Source organism: Lytechinus pictus, chromosome 19 (genome assembly GCF_037042905.1).
Source record: "Lytechinus pictus isolate F3 Inbred chromosome 19, Lp3.0, whole genome shotgun sequence".
Lineage (NCBI taxonomy): Eukaryota > Metazoa > Echinodermata > Echinoidea > Temnopleuroida > Toxopneustidae > Lytechinus > Lytechinus pictus.
This window is the reverse complement of record NC_087263.1, coordinates 10,305,971-10,325,677: the sequence shown is the minus strand read 5'-3', so window position 1 is coordinate 10,325,677 and position 19,707 is coordinate 10,305,971. Positions and strand designations below refer to the sequence as shown.

Genomic DNA, 19,707 nt, shown 5'->3' with positions numbered 1-19,707 from the left:
CAGAAAACAATCTACCTCAAAATGTTGAATATGTCGGAATGAAAACGAGCGCAGTATGTAGCTGCAATCTGAGAGAGAAGTAGGTAGAGAAGAGAGAGAGAGATGTATAGACAGAGATAGATATTTAGAAAGTTAGAGGGAGAGAGAAATAGAGACGGACAGAATTATAGGTATAGAGAGAGAGAGAGGAGGGCTGAGAGAGGGAGGGAGAGAGAAATAGAGAAGGACAAACAGATAGATAGATTAGATAAAGTTAGGAGGGTATAGAGAGAGCTCTAGAGAAATATTAACCCTAATTCTCCCGGGGGGGGGGCCATAATGGCCCCCCCCTTGACAATTTTCGCGATATATCTGCTGCGCAATTTTTTTTGACCTCGCCGCTCACTGACTTTTTACTTTCATGTCTCGCGCAAATTTTGAGACCAAATTTGTGACGCCCGGGTGCACGGTTACTACATTACGCAACATTATGTAAGTGCATGTCAGACCCAAAATTGCTCATAAACGTGATTTCATGTACAAATCCAATGCAAATTGTGTATTTAGCCAAAATTCATAAATGTATCATTATTTCTACTTTTACTGATTAAACTGAATTAATTTTGCCTTGTTTATGATCAGAACTAAGTCTGGAATGATTTCCATTGAAAAAAACAATAAAAAACAAAAAGTAAAAAAACAAAGAAATACATAAGAAATTCATAAAACAATAAAATACATAAGAAATTGATTTCCGAACCGAAGTTTTTTTAATTGCGATTGTTAAGATTGCTACAAAGAATTTTTTTACCAAAAATTAGCATTCTAGGAGCTTTATTTAGTGAATTATAGCAAAAAGTATGATTTATGCATAAATTAGCATAATTAATTCATATAAAATAAAATCTCATTATTTTGGAAAATTTTACCATACAGCCTTGTAGATTACATCGCACACTACCAGTGTGCAAATTTTTGCGTCGCTCGCGCAATCGGCGGCTGAGATCTTAAGGGGGGGCCATAATGGCCCCCCCCCCCCGGGATTGACAAGAATCAAAATACCCCGGGAGATTGAGGGTTAAAGAGATGGATAGACAGAGAGAGAGATAGAACAGTAGATAGAGGGAGGGTGAGAAAAGAGATCAAGTGGGATAGAGAGATAGGAGTGAGAGAGGGGTCAAGAGGGAGAAAGATGGATAGACAGAGAGATAGAAGTATGGAGAGATGAAGTGTGTATGTGTGACTGAGCTCCTCTGGTCAGGGTCAGTTAACAGATATACTCGGTATGCTCTGAATGCTTTTTACATAATACAGGATTTTCCTACCTGACCAAGAAATAAGTGATAACAAAAGGATAGCTTTCCAAATGAGGGTTTTCTCTCTATCCATCTTTATCTCTATCTCTCTCTCCTGTTATTTTCATGTTCATCTCCTTCACTTTCTCTTCCCCTTCTCTTCTTTCCTTTCATGTTTTTTCTCACCTCTGATTCTATATTTCCCTTCTCCATCTATCTATCTCCCTCTCTCTCTCTTCTGGTATCTTCATATTCATCTCCCTCTCTCTCTCTTCCCCTTCTCCTCTTTCCTTTCATATGTTCTTTCTTTGTTTTCTAGATCGTAATGTGGCTTCCTTTACATTTGAGTCAATACTCCTTTATCCCCACCCCCCCCCCCCTCCACCTCCCAAACCCGATTTAAAGGTGTAGTCTATCTTGCCATCAAATTATAGAAATATATTCACCTAGGTATTGCAAAATTCCATCAAAGAATGAGTTAAAAAAATTTAACTATAGTTTTGTGATGTCACTTGCAAGCAAGCAGCCCACCCCCCCTCTACCTTACTGCTGTTCCTTTTCTCTTAAAGAGCTTGGTTGTCATAGTTTTCCATCTTTCTCTGTCCAGTGCAATCTCACAGCATTCACTTTTGGCTTTTAGCAATGAAACTGTGGCGCACATATTTGGCAAATTTCATACTCTGTCTTGAACATGTGCATGGTATTTTCTTGACCAATAAGTGTGTTGCAGTAACTGGAGGTAGAGCTCTGTCTATAGGTCAACTTGTGAAATAAGTGAAATTGTGACTACCGGTAGATGAAAACAAGACTGTGTTCATAAGTTAAAGAAAAGAATTGATACCGTAAGAGGGGTTCGACTGAAATTTAAACATTTGGTAATGAATAAAGGAATAATAATCAAACTAAATACATTTTATTCAATATACATGTCTTTATCATAATAAATTTCATATACACTATACAAACTGTACATAGGGGTAAGGCTATTAATATAAAAGCAACTGTTACTGAATAAATTCATGAGTTCTTCCTAAGAGTATCAGTTTTTCCAGTACATTTTTTTTTCTAATTATATTCCATGTTACCTGGTAGCATTAAGACATGGAACAATAATAGTAATTGTAATAATATTAGCCAGGATAGCTGCAGTTCCGAAAACTGTTCTCCCAGCGGGCCCTGCTATTCTTCCAATTTGGTACAAAATACAATGTCATGGATTTGTATAAGAAAAAATCCCCACTCTAAGAGGGTTACATTAGGCTGAACATGAAATTGCAGAACTGTTATGCCATTTATCTGAACAAGCATTTATCTTAAATCAACAATTTTCTGTTTTCTAAAATGCGTATTCTGTGTTCTTCAATGATATAAACATGAAATTCCATGTTTCACTGTAACAAATACAAAATTTAAGATAAGGCAATAATGAATAGTGAAAATCTTGTAAAAACATAAGGTTCTATATACTAAATTATATACACTGCACCTCTGCAGATAAAGCTTGGCTTTAATAATAATGATAGGCATTTATACAGCGCCATCTATATAGAAATATTCTATTCCGAGGCGCGATGTTATAATTATTACCCCGGCTTTAGCTCTAGCTGCCTTTCAGCGCTCATGCATTCAAGGAATTAATCCTACCGGGTACCCATTTACCTCACCTGGGTTGAGTGCTGCACAATGAGGATAAATTTCTTGCTGAAGGAAATTACGCCATGGCTGGGATTCGAACCCACGTCCCTCTGTTTCAAAGTCAAGACTAATCCATTGGGCCACATCGCTCCACAACGCTTTCACATGCTAAACACTGCCAAGTTTAATCGGTGACACGACATTTGCTCCGGACTTAATATCTCAGAGGGCATAAGGTTAGAGTTAGGAATGTAATAGTTTCTGGTTCAGAACAAAATAAGGATTAGGGCTTATTTAGTTTAGGAGATTATCTTTTACATTTGGCTTATTATGAAGATTCTCCATCAGAGCAATTGTCGCCAGAGCAAATTTCATGGAACCAGTTTAATCAGAATTTCTACTGATGTACGGTTTCGGATCATTGGATTTTGCTTTGAAATTCATGATTTTACTATATTTTTCATAATTCATTTTTAGGGGTCTTAAAAATAGACCAGTTTGTATTTTCCATTCGGCTCATGATCAGATGGTCATTTGTACTCAAATGGCACGGTGGTTTGATATACAATGAGACAAGCACTAACTTTGATGTCTTGATTATTCACATACTCTTTTGAATTGTGCTTTTTATTTACATCCACTGGAAAGCAACAATGCGTCCATTAGTAACTGGTAATTAACAGTCGGCCAAGTACATGTACATTGTAATAGCAACATGCTAATAGTACATTCCACATAGATGCAAAAAAAATTACTTAATGAAAAGTTCATTGATGTGTTTTTCTGGTCACCTGGGGACCGTAACACAAAGCTTCGCAATGACCGTAGAACATTTTTCTACGATCGATTCCATTGACTACAACGTACAATCACTCGTAAAAAATCAGGCGTACAGGTATGATTAATCGCTCTTCTTTGTGTTACGGGACCCTGGGGTCCATTTCATAAAACTTGGATTAGTAACAAATTTGCAATAACAGTGAAAAGCTACGGAACGAGACCCTGGTCTATGCAATTTCTGAATGCTGCTATGTCAGGCAGACTTACATAATATCTTGCTTGAAAATTTGCCTATCCTACGTGGAAAAAACTTGCCCAGGAGGTAACTTCGAGCTGGTCTATTGTGTTTACCATGAATTTTGTGAAATCTTTGTTCTTCCCAAATACCATAAAGTTTTTCTGTTTTCGTATCGCAGAATGGGGGACTTCATTCTAATCTCCCCCAGCAAGTAATCATTTTGCTTCCATCGCTGCTTCAACCAGGTCCCACAGGTAATTTGTGGTGAAGAATTTGGAATGTTGTTTACGATCTAGGGAGAACGGTCTTACGTCCTTTGAGGTGCTCACATCTGATTTCAGGAAAGGAATCGTCAAGGAAATTCAATATTTTACAGTAAAACTCAAAGCCTGTCAAGACTTGAAAGCTCAATGATTGGATTTATATTGGACTATCAGTCTTAGATTTCAATTGCATATAAGTGTAATAACTGTTACACCTCACTGATTATTCAGCCTTTAAAAAATATTGTTCTGATTACTATCATTATTATAATCAGTACCATCATCATCAACATCTTCATTATCATCATCATCATTGTCGTCATTATCATCATCATCGTCATCATCATCATCATTACCATCATCATTATAGTCATCATCATCATCATTATCATCATCATCATCACCATCATCATAGTCATCATCATTATCATCATCATCATAAACATCTTCATCATCATCATCATCATCACCATCATCATCATAGTCATCATCATCATCATCATCATCATCATCATCATCATCATCATCATCATAGTCATCATCATCATCATCATCATCATCATCATCATCATCATTATCATCATCATCATCATCATCATCATCATCATCATCATAGTCATCATCATCATCATCATCATCATCATAGTCATCATCATCATAGTCATCATCATCATCATTACCATCATCATCATCATCACCATCATCATAGTCATCATCATAGTCATCATCATTATCATCATCATCATCATAGTCATCATCATCATTATATTCATCAACATCACCATCATCATTACCATCATCACCATCATCACCATCATCATCATAGTCATCATCATCATAGTCATCATCATTATCATCATCATCATCATCATCATCCTCCATCATCATCATCATCCTCCTCCTCATCATCATCATCATCCTCCTCCTCCTCATCATCATCATCCTCAATCATCATCATCGTCATCATCATCACCATCATCATCATCATCATCATCATCATCCTCCATCATCATCATCATCCTCCTCCTCATCATCATCATCATCCTCCTCCTCCTCATCATCATCATCCTCAATCATCATCATCATTACCATCATCACCATCATCATCATCACCATCATCACCACCACCATCATAGTCATCATCATCATCATCACCATTATCATTGATATAGGATACATCCTTTGATTTCATCTGGTTTGCAGTCGTAATCCCACTTGATGCCGGTGATGCAGCTATATAAGCTCACATTATATCTGAAACAATCAAAGAAAGAGAAACTAAGTAAACTTTATATTATACAGAGAATGCAGAGCTATACAATACCTACTATGCTTGCTGTATCTAAACATATAATAATAATAACGATATATAGCATTTATAAGGTGCCGATTATCTAGTTGCCTATTAAATAGCACTATATTACCCTGGCTGTGGCTCCAGCTGTTAAAGGCGCTCAGTGCATTCAAGGAATTAATCCTGCCAGTTACCCATTCACCTCATCTGAGTTGAGTGCAGCAAAATGTGGGTAAATTTCTTGCTGAAGGAAAACATGCCATGGATGGAATTCAAACCCACGTCCCTCTGATTGAACGACGGGAGTCGTAACCACTAAACCACTGCGCCCCCACTGTAAAATCTGTAAAATAGCCTTAAAAACGGACATACTGAAGCTTTTGGACACGCAATCATCGGAGTAAAATCATATGAATGAACAGAACGCTAGATCGAAAAAATATATATTAGAACCGAAAAACGACGGACAATCTCCTTCTGGCAGCACAGAATGGGGTCAGTAAGATGAATATACATGTATGCTTCCTCGAGCAGTGCGCAGTTGAGTGAAACACCCGAGTACCTGAGACCCAGATGAACAATATTGTTCTGCGCAGTTGCGAACCGTGACCCGGAGGAGACAAAGCTTTGGAGGGGCACAGCATTGTTCACAAACAATACAGTGCCCCTCCAATCAATTGTCTCCTCCGGGTCACGGTCTGCCACTGGTTCTGAGCATGCTTGGTTTTGCTTCATTCTGGCATTCTGTACATTTACCTTGTTTTAGGTAGAACTTGCGTTGTATCTTCTTTAACCACTTCTCTCTTCTGACTCAACTGTTCCTGCTTGGCATGCATCTGATCAGATTCTTCTTTCAATGCTGTGAGATAAGAACTTTGCAATCAAGGATCAATAATAATAATAACAGTAAAATTCAAATTTCACATACTGTAGTGCTTAAAACATCATAACGATTTCTCTAGAAGTTATCATCCCGATCATCGGATCCTAGCTTGCCAACATAACAATGTAAGCATTTCCTCCGCTCCCTTGGGAGCAATCCAACAGGGAATTTCCAAGCTCAATTGCTAAGCATCAAAACAAAGTGCCAATTGCCATTTCTTCTTTATCCACTTTATCTACATCCCCTTTGTTCTCAATCCACATGGTTCAATCCTTGTTAGTCTACATACTAACTGTTTGGTCTAATTGCCATTTAGCCCATTTATTTATTTATTTATTGAAATATATTTAATCAGGATGACAAGATCAGTTAAAAAACTGTTTTACATCATGGTCCTGACATTAAAAACATAAATACATGTAAATCAATAATCTATTTAAAATGAGATAAAAATCAAAGTAATATCTGAAAATTTGTGCTTAAAGTGATACAATGCAATACAAGAAAATTAACAATATGTTTTACTAAGAAATAAAGTAAATGTAATTGAATTTAAGTAATTATCAACGAATTAAAGTACACAATTCAGAGACAAACTGTATGAATTAATAAAAATCAGGATAATAAAACATTTACGATCCAGTTATAGGCTATACCCTTTGGCCCGTATTCTAGAGTCAGGTTTCACTTAGACCATGGTCTAATTTCATGCTAAAATTATGGGAAGCCAAGTGTCAACATTTTATTTACAGTTTTTTATGTTTACTGTGCTCTTTCCTGATTCTTTAATGCTGAAGACAATTATCTATTAATATTTCCTCGACAATTGAGAATGATTTGAGAGTCAATGAGCTGAAATATTATATCTCTACTGTAAGTGATTTATTTTATGTCACAATTTTTGGCTATCTATACTTAAACCACAACTTTAAAACCCGAGTTTAAATTAAACCCGGCTTCAGAATATGGGCCATTGTCTCTAATATCAGCCTGGGTCCTGTTGCATAAAAATTACTATCATATTAACTTTGCCATATAATGGTGACTTTCCTGAAATCCTTAATTCTGATTGGCTGCTTAGCATTGTTACCATGGTAGTTACCATTGGATGGTAAAGTTACTATACTATTTCTAATAATAATAATAATAATATGCATTTATATAGCACAAAAACTATTTCTATATATTCTATTGCGCTGCAAGAGCTTCCTAGGTGCTGTACATACTATTGGAATAAATAGGATTTAATTTTAACTTGAAATTATGTAAATTTGTTGAATTCCTAATGTTGAGGGGAAGTTTGTTCCATAGTCGTGGGGCTGACATCAGAAATGACCTAGTGTTGCTTTAGTCTTGTGTGGGGGTACTTGCAGTGTGAGTTTATCTTGTGAGCTACGTAGGTGATGGTCATGAGATCGGGATTTCAATTTCAAGAGATCTGAGATATAACTTATGCAACAGGGCCCTGCTGGTCTATCGCCACTCAGTCTAGATATGATCAGATGATCTTTTTTTAAACCAAAATTCCATTTGATGAAGTACACAATAATAGGTAGACACAGTGGAAATGAGACTTTCTTGACATCGGACTGAACGGCAGTTAGGGCAAGTTAGTATTAGACCAAGTGACATTCATAGCCGTGATGGTGTTAGACAATTTAAGAATTAGCCCATCTTATTGTAGACCAGGGTCCCGTCTTTCAAAGAGTTGTGATCCAATCACGCTCAACTATAAGGAAATCCATCACTGACATAATTTTCCTACAGGAAATTTGAAAAAACAACATCATTTGCATGCAAACAAAGAGGAGCACACTGAATCATCAGGACACAAGGAATGAATAAGTATACATCATATCTATTGCGAATTGCGTGTTCAATTGAACATTGCCGAGTAAAAGGATATTGGCATTGTTGCTTGGCATCTTCAGACGTCTGTAGAGCTTTCTGATGCTGTGTCTTCAGCTGGTTGATCTCTTCTCCTAGAGCGTCGGTGGATCTATCATTAGCTATCGCAGACTCCATGCTCTCCTTCATCGTCATGTAAGCTGAACAGAATCAGGAAAGAGTGTAATATTTATAAATTAGTCAAGCTTGCAGTATTGCATACGGTAAATCTAAAGGCCTTCTATATTAACAGCAAATGTTGACGCCTTTATCTAGAATCGACTATATTGCTGTCAGTGTCAACTCTGTCATCATAAGGTCTGCATTATGTATAGTATAACTTAAAGAACAAATCAAATTAGACTTTGCAATTAACAAGCACAACCATCATCATCCATTGTTCTCACAAGCATCACAGCTATCACCATTGTTTTTATCAGCATGACCTGGGGCCGTTTCATTAAGCTGTTCGTAAGTTAAGAACGACTGGTGATCTTTTCTTGTGGTAAATGGTATTCACCATTGTTCATTGGTGATCGTTTTGTGCATAAGAAAGATTCACCAGTCGTTCTTATAGTAATTCTTAGCTTACGAACAGCTTTATGAAACACCCCCAGCACTTCAAAGGGTTTAAATTGTGAAGGGGTGCAAAGTAGAACTTCAAAGAATAAATAAATTTAGGCTTTGCAATTACCAATCACAAACATTTCTCTTACAAGCATCACAACTATCACCATCATCACTGTCCTGATCGTCATCATCATCATCACCATCACCATCACCATAAATATAATCATCATCATCATCGTCATCATCACCACCATCAGCATCATCAGCATCACCATAAACATAATCATCATCACCACCACCATCATCATCATTAACATCATCATCATCACCACCATCAGCATCACCATAAACATAATCATCATCATCACCATCATCATCATCATTAACATCATGATCATCAACATCATCATCATCAACATAAACATAATCATTATCACCACCACCATCATTATCATCCTCCATCATCATCATCATCACCACCATCATCATTAACATCATCATCATCACCATACTAATCCTCATCATCAGCAGCACCATTAGCACCATCATCATCACCATAAACATAATCATCACCACCATCATCATTAACATCATCATCATCACCATCATTATCATCATCAGCATCACCACCACCATTATCATCCCCCATCATTACCATCATCATCAGCATCATCATCATCATCACCACCATTATCATTAACATCATCATCACCATCATTATCATCCAACATCATTATCAGCATCATCACCATCATCATCATAATCATCACCACCACCACAACCACCACCAACACCATTATCCTCCTCCTCATCAGATCAGCATCATCCCCCACTATCACCATCCCCTCACCTTTGAGTACATCCTTGATGTGTGACCTATTGATTTCCTCCTGTCTTGCCGCTTCCTGGACCAGAATACTGAACTCCTTGATGCTGTTAACCTCGTCTTGCCCGGTCAGGATACTGTGGATGTCGCCCATGGCCGTCTCCAACTGCCCCTGGAGGAGGTAGTCCACTATTCCGTCTATGGATGGCATCTTCGCTAAGTCAAAACTACACCTAGATCCAATTATAGCAGAATCAAAGTGAGAAGCTGTAATTCACAGCCAAGCAAAGTTTTACCCAACTGGGGCCAGTTTTATAAAACTTGAAAATATCTAACAAATTAACAAGAACATTTAAAAGCTACTACTGAAATCCTAGATATATGATTGGCTGAAGCTGATGGTGAATTTGTTACAGAAATTGTGCATTTTTTTTTACTCATGTCTCTTTGAAATAGGGCCCTAAAAAGTTAAATAAAAATAAACCTCTGTCACACAAAGGTATTTTGGGCTAACAAAACAAGCCATATGATGATGAAGGAAAACGTTTTAGGCATCACTGTACTGTATCTGTGTGTAAATTACTAGTCAAGAATAGAAACGATTTTAATTGGCTGTTCCACTGACCTAAGTCCTACGGCTACGTTGGCTCCAAAATGGAGAGGACAGTAAAAAAAATGTCAGAAATCGTTAAATACGGTAAATCCCCAGAAATTATGGTTAGATCTATTCCTGTTCCGACATGTCCGTGGTCAACCGGAAAGAGTTCCATATGCACCCCCACCAAAAATAACAAAAGATTGTTGAGACTGGTTTATTCACTTCAGATTTTTCTATTCTTACTGTTGCTTACCTTAGTTGGACCCTCGCACATGCTCAATTTTGAAATCAGCAGCGAATTATTAATACGTGTGAGGAGTCCATGCTGGCTCTAAATCACCAATTTTGAGACTGATAGAAGCATGGAAGAGTGAAACTTTGTGAATTGTGTAAAGTAAGTAGGCCTACTAGTAGTAGTACTAAGAATTGTTTTTAAAGATTGTGATGTTCCATGAATTTTATATTTTCCCCCCATAAAATCCCACCTTGACCTTGTTGTTGTTGTTCGTTTTGGGCCTGTTTCACGCCCTAGTAGTCTCCTCGGTAGACACTTAGTGTTGAGAACTCAAAGGTAGAAAAACTGCTAGGTAACTAATTGTTTTGTTGGCTAGTTTGGCTGTTTGACCTGTCCTTAGCTTTGCCTTTGTCACTCGGGATATCAGAGCGAGTTCACGGGCTCGATGTTCGGGTAGGTGCACTCACTCAATGAACAAGGTTATGTCTTAAACTCTTATTTGGGTAGGTGGAGCGTAGCCGTAGGCCGTAGTGTAGCGGTAGTGAAGTGGAGCCTGCACGAACATCGCTTCGGCTTGAGCCTTGAGTTGAGGTATGCTTGGCCCACTCACACAAGCATGTGAGGTTAGTTATGTGCTTGGCCTGGCCCAACGAACGTAGAGGGCAGCAACACTTTGCAGTATTGCTTTTAGGAAGGTCCACTCCGCTCAGATTTTGTGACCATTTTCTCCCAGAGCACTTTTTTGGAAGATTGTAGAGTTGATTTTTTTTTGTTTGTTCAATTTTACTATTTATTATTGATAATAAAACCTCCAAGAAAATATGTTGAATATTATTATTTTATCATATTTGTATTTTTTTTTTATTGTAAAACAAAAGGTAATCATGATTCTTGTAGTTTACATGGCAATAAAAATACATAGACTGATGACATTTGTGTTACCGTTCTTCTGCTTAATTTCGCTGCCCCTACCAAATCTACACAAGCTAACGCCAGAGCCAAGACCGTGATGTTCTGGTCTGGCCGCGCCGAAACTTCCCCGGTCACCTGTACCTCGGTGCGCATACTGCGCTGCGTGAATGATAATGCTGACTGCACTGCACTGGCATGATAATCTCGACGCGACTCTACTTAGCTAGATATGGACTTGAAAGATATAGACTTGGTCTGTCATTGATGTGGCACTATGGCGGATGAGCAACGATAAATATTCAAGGTTAGAATTTTAATTTTCATTTAGAGTGTAGATTGTAGTCTGAAAATCTAAAATAATTATGCTATATCCACAAATCCAACCCACATTTTGCAATCCATCAGGCAAGATCGAATACGACCACTAAACAGCAAAGCCAAGTCCCAGACCCAGTCTAACGTTAGACATAATATTAGACAGCAATTATCTGGTTCATTATTGAGCTATGTATATTCCGACGGGTCTTGACTTGAGACGAACTATCAAGGGGCGAAGGTCAATGTCACATCTACTTTTTTCATTTCATAATTTTACAAAAATTTGTGTTAGCATATGCATGCAGCCCATCGTACCCTACCTCAGCACCGACCGGCCTGGGTCGCCGGCGCGGTCATGCCAGCCATGGCGCTTGTATAAGAGGCGGTGCTGGATTGTGTAGGCGCATTATGGTGCAGCGAAATTTAGATGAAGACGTATCAACCTCACGTATACTTGTTATCATATTGATATGCAAAGTCATAAAACTGTTGTCACCACCATGTAATATTTTATGAAAAATACAAGAACAAGTATTTCATATTAATTTTAAGCATGATATTTAATGTAAAAACATTTAGGGCCTAAAGCAAAAATAATGATAAAGAGGAAATGAAAATAAATCAACTCTACAATCTACTAAAAAAGTGCTCTGAGGGGTTTTCGGTGGTCACAAAATGACTTGGCTAAATCCGGGTGAAATTAGCAGACTGGTTTATTTATGAGAGAATTTAATCCTGTTTTACTTTTACTGAAGATGTAGGCTAGGCCTACAAAAAAATTGTGACAATAATTTAGTGATATATTATTTTAAGAATTTGGTACATTATTATTTAATTGTTTATATATTTTTTGTTTTCATTGTTTTAATCTACTATTGTCATAATCTATTAGTTTACCTATATTTTGCTGTCACTCCGTGAGTGTATTGTATCGCCTATCGGATCATCATGGTTTCGTTGGCATGACTACCAAATTGCTCGCGCACTTCATTTGTATGCGCGTATCGAGTGGACCTTCCTAATAGCAACACGCTTGTGTGTTGCTGCCCTCTACGTTCGTTGGCCTGGCCCTTGCCCACTCATTCAATGAACAAGGTTAATGACTTAATAATAATGGTTATGCTTGCGGCGGCCTAACCCAGAGAGCTCCCGCCCGCGTAGCGGGCGGGAGCCCAGAAGCTTACCGTGTATTTTACCATTGTCACCGGACTAGGGTGATTTATGGTCTAAATATTTCTCCAAATGAATTGTGAAAACGGAAAGTATACAATTACCACGATTATATGGATGAAGGTCTAACGAGTGGCAGATTCCTGACATCTGGGCACAGTCTGGAACCTCAAAAAAACGAAAAGTTCTCTCCTTCTACCCAGTCTCGATCGGCCATTTTGTTACGATTTTTAACAAAAATGGCCGATCGAGACGGGGTAGAAGGAGAGAACTTTTCGTTTTTTTGAGGTTCCAGACTGTGCCCAGATGTCAGGAATCTGCCACTCGTTAGACCTTCATCCATATAATCATGGTAATTGTATACTTTCTGTTTTCACAATTCATTTGGAGAAATATTTAGACCATAAATCACCCTAGTCCGGTGACAATGGTAAAATACACGGTAAGCTTCTGGGCTCCCGCCCGCTGTGCGGGCGGGAGCTCTCTGGGTTAGCGGCGGCCAAGCTTGCCACTGGCACTGACCACTGGCAGCCATTCAACACCGCGCACCGCACGGGTATGAATAGGTGGGACTGTGGATGACAGTTTAAAACGTCAGACGTTGACGTTAGGCCGGAAAAATCCCTCCCTAAAATCAAAATTGTGTTAAAATTTACACTGAAAATCGAGTGAGAGTTGATTTCTTAACTTCATCGTTTCAGCTACAAAGAATGTGGTTAAAAAGCACAAACGAACAGATTAATTTGTTTTACTTACCAATATATTTTTCAATTTCAAATTTCAACTAGCCCGCCTTGAATCTGAAGTTTACGCTCATTTTTCGAGCTAGATATATATCGCTAAGCTACGCTACCATACCTGGAACGAACAGGGTACTCAGTAAATACAGTAGCACAATTGAGACAAACAGAATTTCTAAAAGCGATTATATTTGTCTTTATTACAAGCCTAGATATACTAATAGGCCTATTGTCAAAAAGTTGAGCCTGTAAATATACCCGGACTTGAATGAAATTAAAACTATGGCAACATACCAAACTTACAGATTCACCTATTATTCGTCTATTTAACATGCGTACATAAACAGTTGAAGGATTATTGTATTTTAGGACTTCACAAGACATGCAAGCTGTCCCATAAATATCTTCTATTTTTTTAACTGGTTTGCCACTTTATCGATCATTGCTCCTTCTCTGGTGACAGTACAATATCCAAGACACCCATTTGACATTCAAAATTAAACCCGGGTAAAGAACAAAAGTGTTTACAAAAATTTAGAAATGTAACATTCTGTCCATAAACAGGCTCATGCATACAAAAGATATAACAATTTATTAATCATTTACTATAATAGGGGATTCATTACTATTTGTTACAATTATTATTATTATTACTATCATTATTATTATCATAATTATTATTATTATTATTATTAGCATTATCATTAACATTATTATCATCACAATTAGTATAACAATTGGTTCTTTTTGTTATAGAGCAAAGTTATTCAAAAAAAAAACTGGACTTGATCCTGTGTAGAGGAATAATAATAATGATAATATACAGATTTATTTAGCGCAAAAAACTACGTACATACTTTTGCGCTATTATCAAGAACTACTGAAATGCTTGAAAAAATATATTTAGAAAAGGGAAAGAAGAACTTGTGGTGGAAAGCTGTGGTTGTGGGAGGGGGAGGGTGTATAGAGGATTCTAAAACCTACTTATGTTCAGCTCTTTCCACAGCTGTGAACATTGCTGATTCAGCATCTACTGGATAAAGACAAACGGTACAAGAACCCATTTATGTTCACAGCTTCAGGGTCGGTCACGATGGTAAAGACAACATTGGACTTTCACATGAGCCAAATTCCAACTTCCATGCGTCCGATCTTCAAAATTTGACATCGAGGTGAAGGGGATTTTTTTCAGCTACGTCATCAGTGAAAATAAGCCAAATCGGCGAGAAACCGCCAAATTTTTCTGTTTTACGCGTTTTTGTTCCTGCTGGTGTTTGTGTTTGCAGTTATTTGGACGTTACATTTTGCTTTTCTTCTACTTTTTGGAGTTAACTGTTTGGAGGAGCCTTTCAAAATAGACATTGCTTTTTGGACAGGAATTTCATCTTTGCCACTGACTCGTTTAATTTGCATCACTTTTCGTCGTACCAAAGGCTTGGGGGGAGATAGAGGATTCTAAAACCTATACTTCTACTGTTCTGCTCTTTCCACAGCTGTGAACATTGCTGATTCAGCATCTACTGGATAAAGACAAACGGTACAAGAACCCATTTATATAGACTAAAGTATAAGATAAGACATCTTATCACGCATACATAAATAATGCAAGTGCGAAGCGTAAGCTGATTTTTTGTGTGAAATTTTTGACCAAAAACATCCCGGGACATTCTCATGTAAGCGCTGTTTGTATAAGCATGAATAGGATTCGTGTTTCACTAAACGACTGAATATGTGAGATAGTTCTTATCATCACATGCCATCCCCTTTTGTTAGAAAATGTGGCTTTCCCACAATTTTGTTGAAATTTTTTGAAATAATGGTTGAATAGAGTAAATCAATTAAAATTCATATAAAATAGAAAATACTTTCTGAAACTTTCCAATTTACCTTCTGCCTCCCCTTTCTCTCAATCTCACATGCAACGCATCAAACAGAAGATGTAAAATATATTTAAAAAAACATCCGAGAAAATTGTTTCCAATAATGTGCAGACGTAAAGCAGATCATACGAACCATGGCGCCATCTCGAGTCCTCAACTACTTATACCTGGTCAGTTTCCTGACCCACAATACTATAGTCTAGTAATGTAGACTCAATTGAATGATAACATGCTAATTAAGTACTCAATACATTTATACCGCAATAATTATATTACCAAGTAGCAAAACAGTTACTTTTCCTCTCAAAACATTTTAGTTTCTCTATACAAATACACACTGTTAAGAAAACCCTGATTTAATTTACAGGGGAAAAAAAAGATTTTGCAGAAAGCAATAACAAAATCATTCTGTAAATTCATAAAACAGGAATTTTTCTGCAATTTAACAGAACAGGTCTGTTAAAAAAGGGGGAAATGGTGTTTTATTTAAGGAAATTTGTAAGGTTCCATACACCAAATACCCATTTCCTGTAATTTTACATTATATGTAATTAGATTACGCAATCTGGTAAGATTACAGATGTTCTCGAGACTCTGCTGCAGAAACTTCTTTTATTTTAAGGATAAATTTTTTAACAGTGCAATTATAGATCAATTTATTCTCTGTTAGTAAGCTATCTGAAAATGTATATTTTAAAACTATTTATTTATAACACACAGTCAATGAGAGACCACACACAGTTCACCCCCCCCCAAAAAAAAAAAAAAAAACACAATATGACATAATCACACTGTGCAGACTATCTTATATCTTACAGAATTGCAAAATTATAATAAAATTCAGCAAAACCAACAAGTTCTTAAAATCAATCATGATTATAAGCAATATTAAATACATTCAATTAAAATGAGTCGTACATATTTAAATCTCAACAATTAAACACAAAATATCCAATTTACTGTCCTATCAGAACATATATTCTTTTCAGTATTCTTTTCATTTATTATGAAATTCTCGTCCCAAAATTTTTCGCATTGTTCAATATCTGTGTTATTTTCCGTGGTATATTTTGCATTCCTTCACTGCCCTTTCAATAATGTTTCAATACCAGACATTTTATGGAGGTCATTTTACTTATTTTTGTGTGCAAATATTCTTCATCGCCCGTTAATAATTGTATTAGATAATCTTTATTTTGTTAACCATTACAACTGTAGTATTTTTCGAACTCGAATTTTTGGTCATGATGGTATCAAATCTAAAAAATGCTTTATATGCTCAGCTTGCAAAGATTTTGTTTTAAAATGGCAATATATTATATTTCATAATGGTGGATAATATGCGTGATTTCCCCTTTTATCATCTGAATAATGATGATTTCTTATTACTAAATCATCAAGATAAAAGCAATGTTATCTCAAATCATCATACTCCATTTGATAGATTTTCTACTGATATTCTTACAAATAATTTTGATGAACTTCAAGTTGAATTCGATATTCATGATAAAGCATACAATCTTTCCTCTTCTCCATATTATACAGAAAATTCATTCATAGACTATGCTAAATTGATTGGAGAAGATGATGTTTTTATTTTGCATTTGAATATAAGAAGCGCTAACCAAAACTTCGAGAAATTACGATTATTATTAGAAAATACACAGTTTGCCAATCCCCCAATTATTGCTCTTACTGAAACTTGGTTCACGGAAACCCCGAATTCCTTATGCACCCTCCCGAATTATGATATTGTTATAAACAATAGGAAAAATAAAATTGGAGGTGGACTAGCATTATATATTCCGTCTTCATTTGATTATGCAATTAGACATGAATTTGAATATATGAATGAAATCATCGAATCCTTATTTGTAGAAGTAAAAATTCAAAAAGATAAGAAAACTCTAATAGGTGTCATCTACAGACCTCCTCAAACTTCTTGTATAGAAGATTTTTTACTTGCTACTAATGAACTTTTGCAAAACGGAGAATTGATAAATAACAATTGTATCATCACTGGTGATTTCAATATTAATCTCTTGACCAGTAATCACTCTTTAACAAATGATTTCCTTGAATTAATGTTATCTTCTACTTTTTTGCCTATTATTTCTAGACCAACCCGTATTACTGATCATTCTGCTACGCTTATAGATAATATATTCTGTAACTCTCACCCTCTTCCGAAAGCTGGCATTGTAACGACAGACATATCCGATCATTTTCTTATTTTTACCCATATCCAAACAATGCAATCACTCGCAAAAATGGAAAAGAAATATAGGATCTGTCGCAACTTTAGTGATAAAAATATTGAACGCCTTCAAGAAGATTTAAGCTCTGTTGATTGGTCTGACGTTTATAACTCGAATGTGAATGTCGATGACTCATTTGACATATTTTTGAAATCTTTCAATGACTGCTTAGATTCTTGTGTTCCTTTAAAGAAATATCGAAATTACGATTATAAACGTGTTCCAAAGCTCCCATGGGTTTCAAAATTGATATTAAGGTCTATAAATCGGAAAAATAATCTGTATGTTTCTTATATATCAAATCCAAATGATATTTCAAGGAATAGATACACGTCTTATAAAAATACCTTAACAACTACTCTCCGAATAGCAAAAAAGAGGTTTTATTCAGAAAAATTAAATTCATATAAAAACGACCTTAAAAATACATGGAAAACAATAAATGGGGCTCTAAACAAAATTAACAAATCTAGTGCTGTTCATAAATTATGTGTAGATGGAAATATGGTTGAAGATACTCATTCTATAGCAAATGAATTTAATACATATTTCTCTCAAATTGGACCAAAGTTAGCTGGAAATATTATGCCTGTAGAAAATTCGTTTAAGGACTTTTTGGATAAACAAAATAAAAGTTCAATATTTCTTACTCCAGTTCATAGAGAAGAATTACTCGAGATTGTATTTAATTTGAAAGCAGAAAAGACTCCCGGTTATATGATGGCATTACAAATAGAGTTGTGAAAAACATTATACATTCTCTTGCTGATCCTCTGCTTCATATATTTAATTTATCGTTGCAGCTTGGCCTGGTCCCAAAGAAGATGAAAATAGCTAAAGTTATACCCATTTTCAAGAAGGGAGACCAATTAATTACTAGTAATTACCGCCCAATATCTTTGTTAACTTCGTTCTCAAAAATTCTTGAAAGGATAATTTATAAAAGGACAGTTGCTTTCCTTAAGAAATATAGTATTATATGTGATAATCAATTCGGTTTTAGAGAAAAACATAATACAACTCATGCTATATTGACATTAATAAATAAAATATCTACTTCTTTTGACGATTCTGATCACACCGTAGGGTTATTCCTCGACTTCTCAAAAGCGTTTGATACAATAGATCATGAAATACTATTATGTAAGCTATCAAATTACGGTATCAGAGGGACAGCTTTACAATGGTTTAGGAGTTATCTTACTGATAGAATTCAGTTTGTTACAGTAAATGAATCAGAATCTCCAACAAGGCCAGTTTCCTGTGGAATTCCACAAGGTAGTATTCTTGGCCCTTTGCTATTTGTACTTTATGTTAATGATATGAAAAATTCATCTCATGTTCTCTCATTTATTCTCTTTGCTGATGATTCCAATATTTTCTTTACACATCATGATCCACATGTACTTGTGAGCACTATGAATGCAGAATTTAAAAAAGTAACAAACTGGATTAAAGCCAACAAACTGTCATTGAATCTGCAAAAAACTAATTATATGCTTTTTAGTCATTTATTGAAACATCTACCGCATCAAATACTTTTAGATAATACTGAAATCAAAGAAGTGCAAACAACAAAATTCTTAGGTCTTACTATTGATCACAAGCTTACGTGGAATGCTCATATCAACAATATTTGCAAAACTGTGGCAAGAAATATTGGAGTCATCAATAAGCTTAAAAACGCTCTTCCAGCACAGGCGCTATCCATGTTGTATTGTGCATTAATTCTACCATATCTTAATTATGGAATTCTGGCATGGGGTAATGCCTCTCAAACGAGACTCAATAAAGTCTTGCTACTTCAGAAAAAAGTACTGAGAATAATATGCAATATGTCCTTTAGAGCTCATACAGATGAATTGTTTCGTCATAAACGTATCCTTAAAGTCAATGACCTGTACCGCTTGCAACTATTCCAATTCATGTATCAGCTAGATAGAAAT

At 36.1% G+C, this 19,707-nt stretch overlaps 1 protein-coding gene across 1 annotated transcript; it reads right to left on the bottom strand.

Moving 5' to 3' along the window:
- Positions 1-2,166: 2,166 nt before the first annotated feature.
- On the bottom strand, positions 2,167-13,720 carry LOC129282734 (kinetochore protein spc24-like). The gene is made up of 6 exons (XM_064113927.1): positions 13,640-13,720; positions 9,675-9,883; positions 8,274-8,415; positions 6,241-6,345; positions 5,368-5,444; positions 2,167-4,258 (listed from the first exon to the last, which is right to left on the bottom strand). Exons 2-6 carry the CDS (start codon positions 9,859-9,861, stop codon positions 4,143-4,145), a joined length of 627 nt encoding a protein of 208 aa, XP_063969997.1. The 5' UTR covers positions 9,862-9,883; positions 13,640-13,720; the 3' UTR covers positions 2,167-4,142.
- Positions 13,721-19,707: the final 5,987 nt, after the last annotated feature.

Coding starts and splice junctions, on each gene's coding strand:
- LOC129282734 (XM_064113927.1), bottom strand. CDS start 9,861: ATGCCATCCATAGACGGAATAGTGGACTACCTCCTCCAGGGGCAGTTG. Junction 6,346..8,273: donor GATGCCAAGCAACAATGCCA/ATATCCTTTTAC, acceptor TTCTTATCTCAC/AGCATTGAAAGAAGAATCTG. Junction 4,259..5,367: donor ACCAGATGAAATCAAAGGAT/GTATCCTATATC, acceptor TCCTGAAATCAG/ATGTGAGCACCTCAAAGGAC.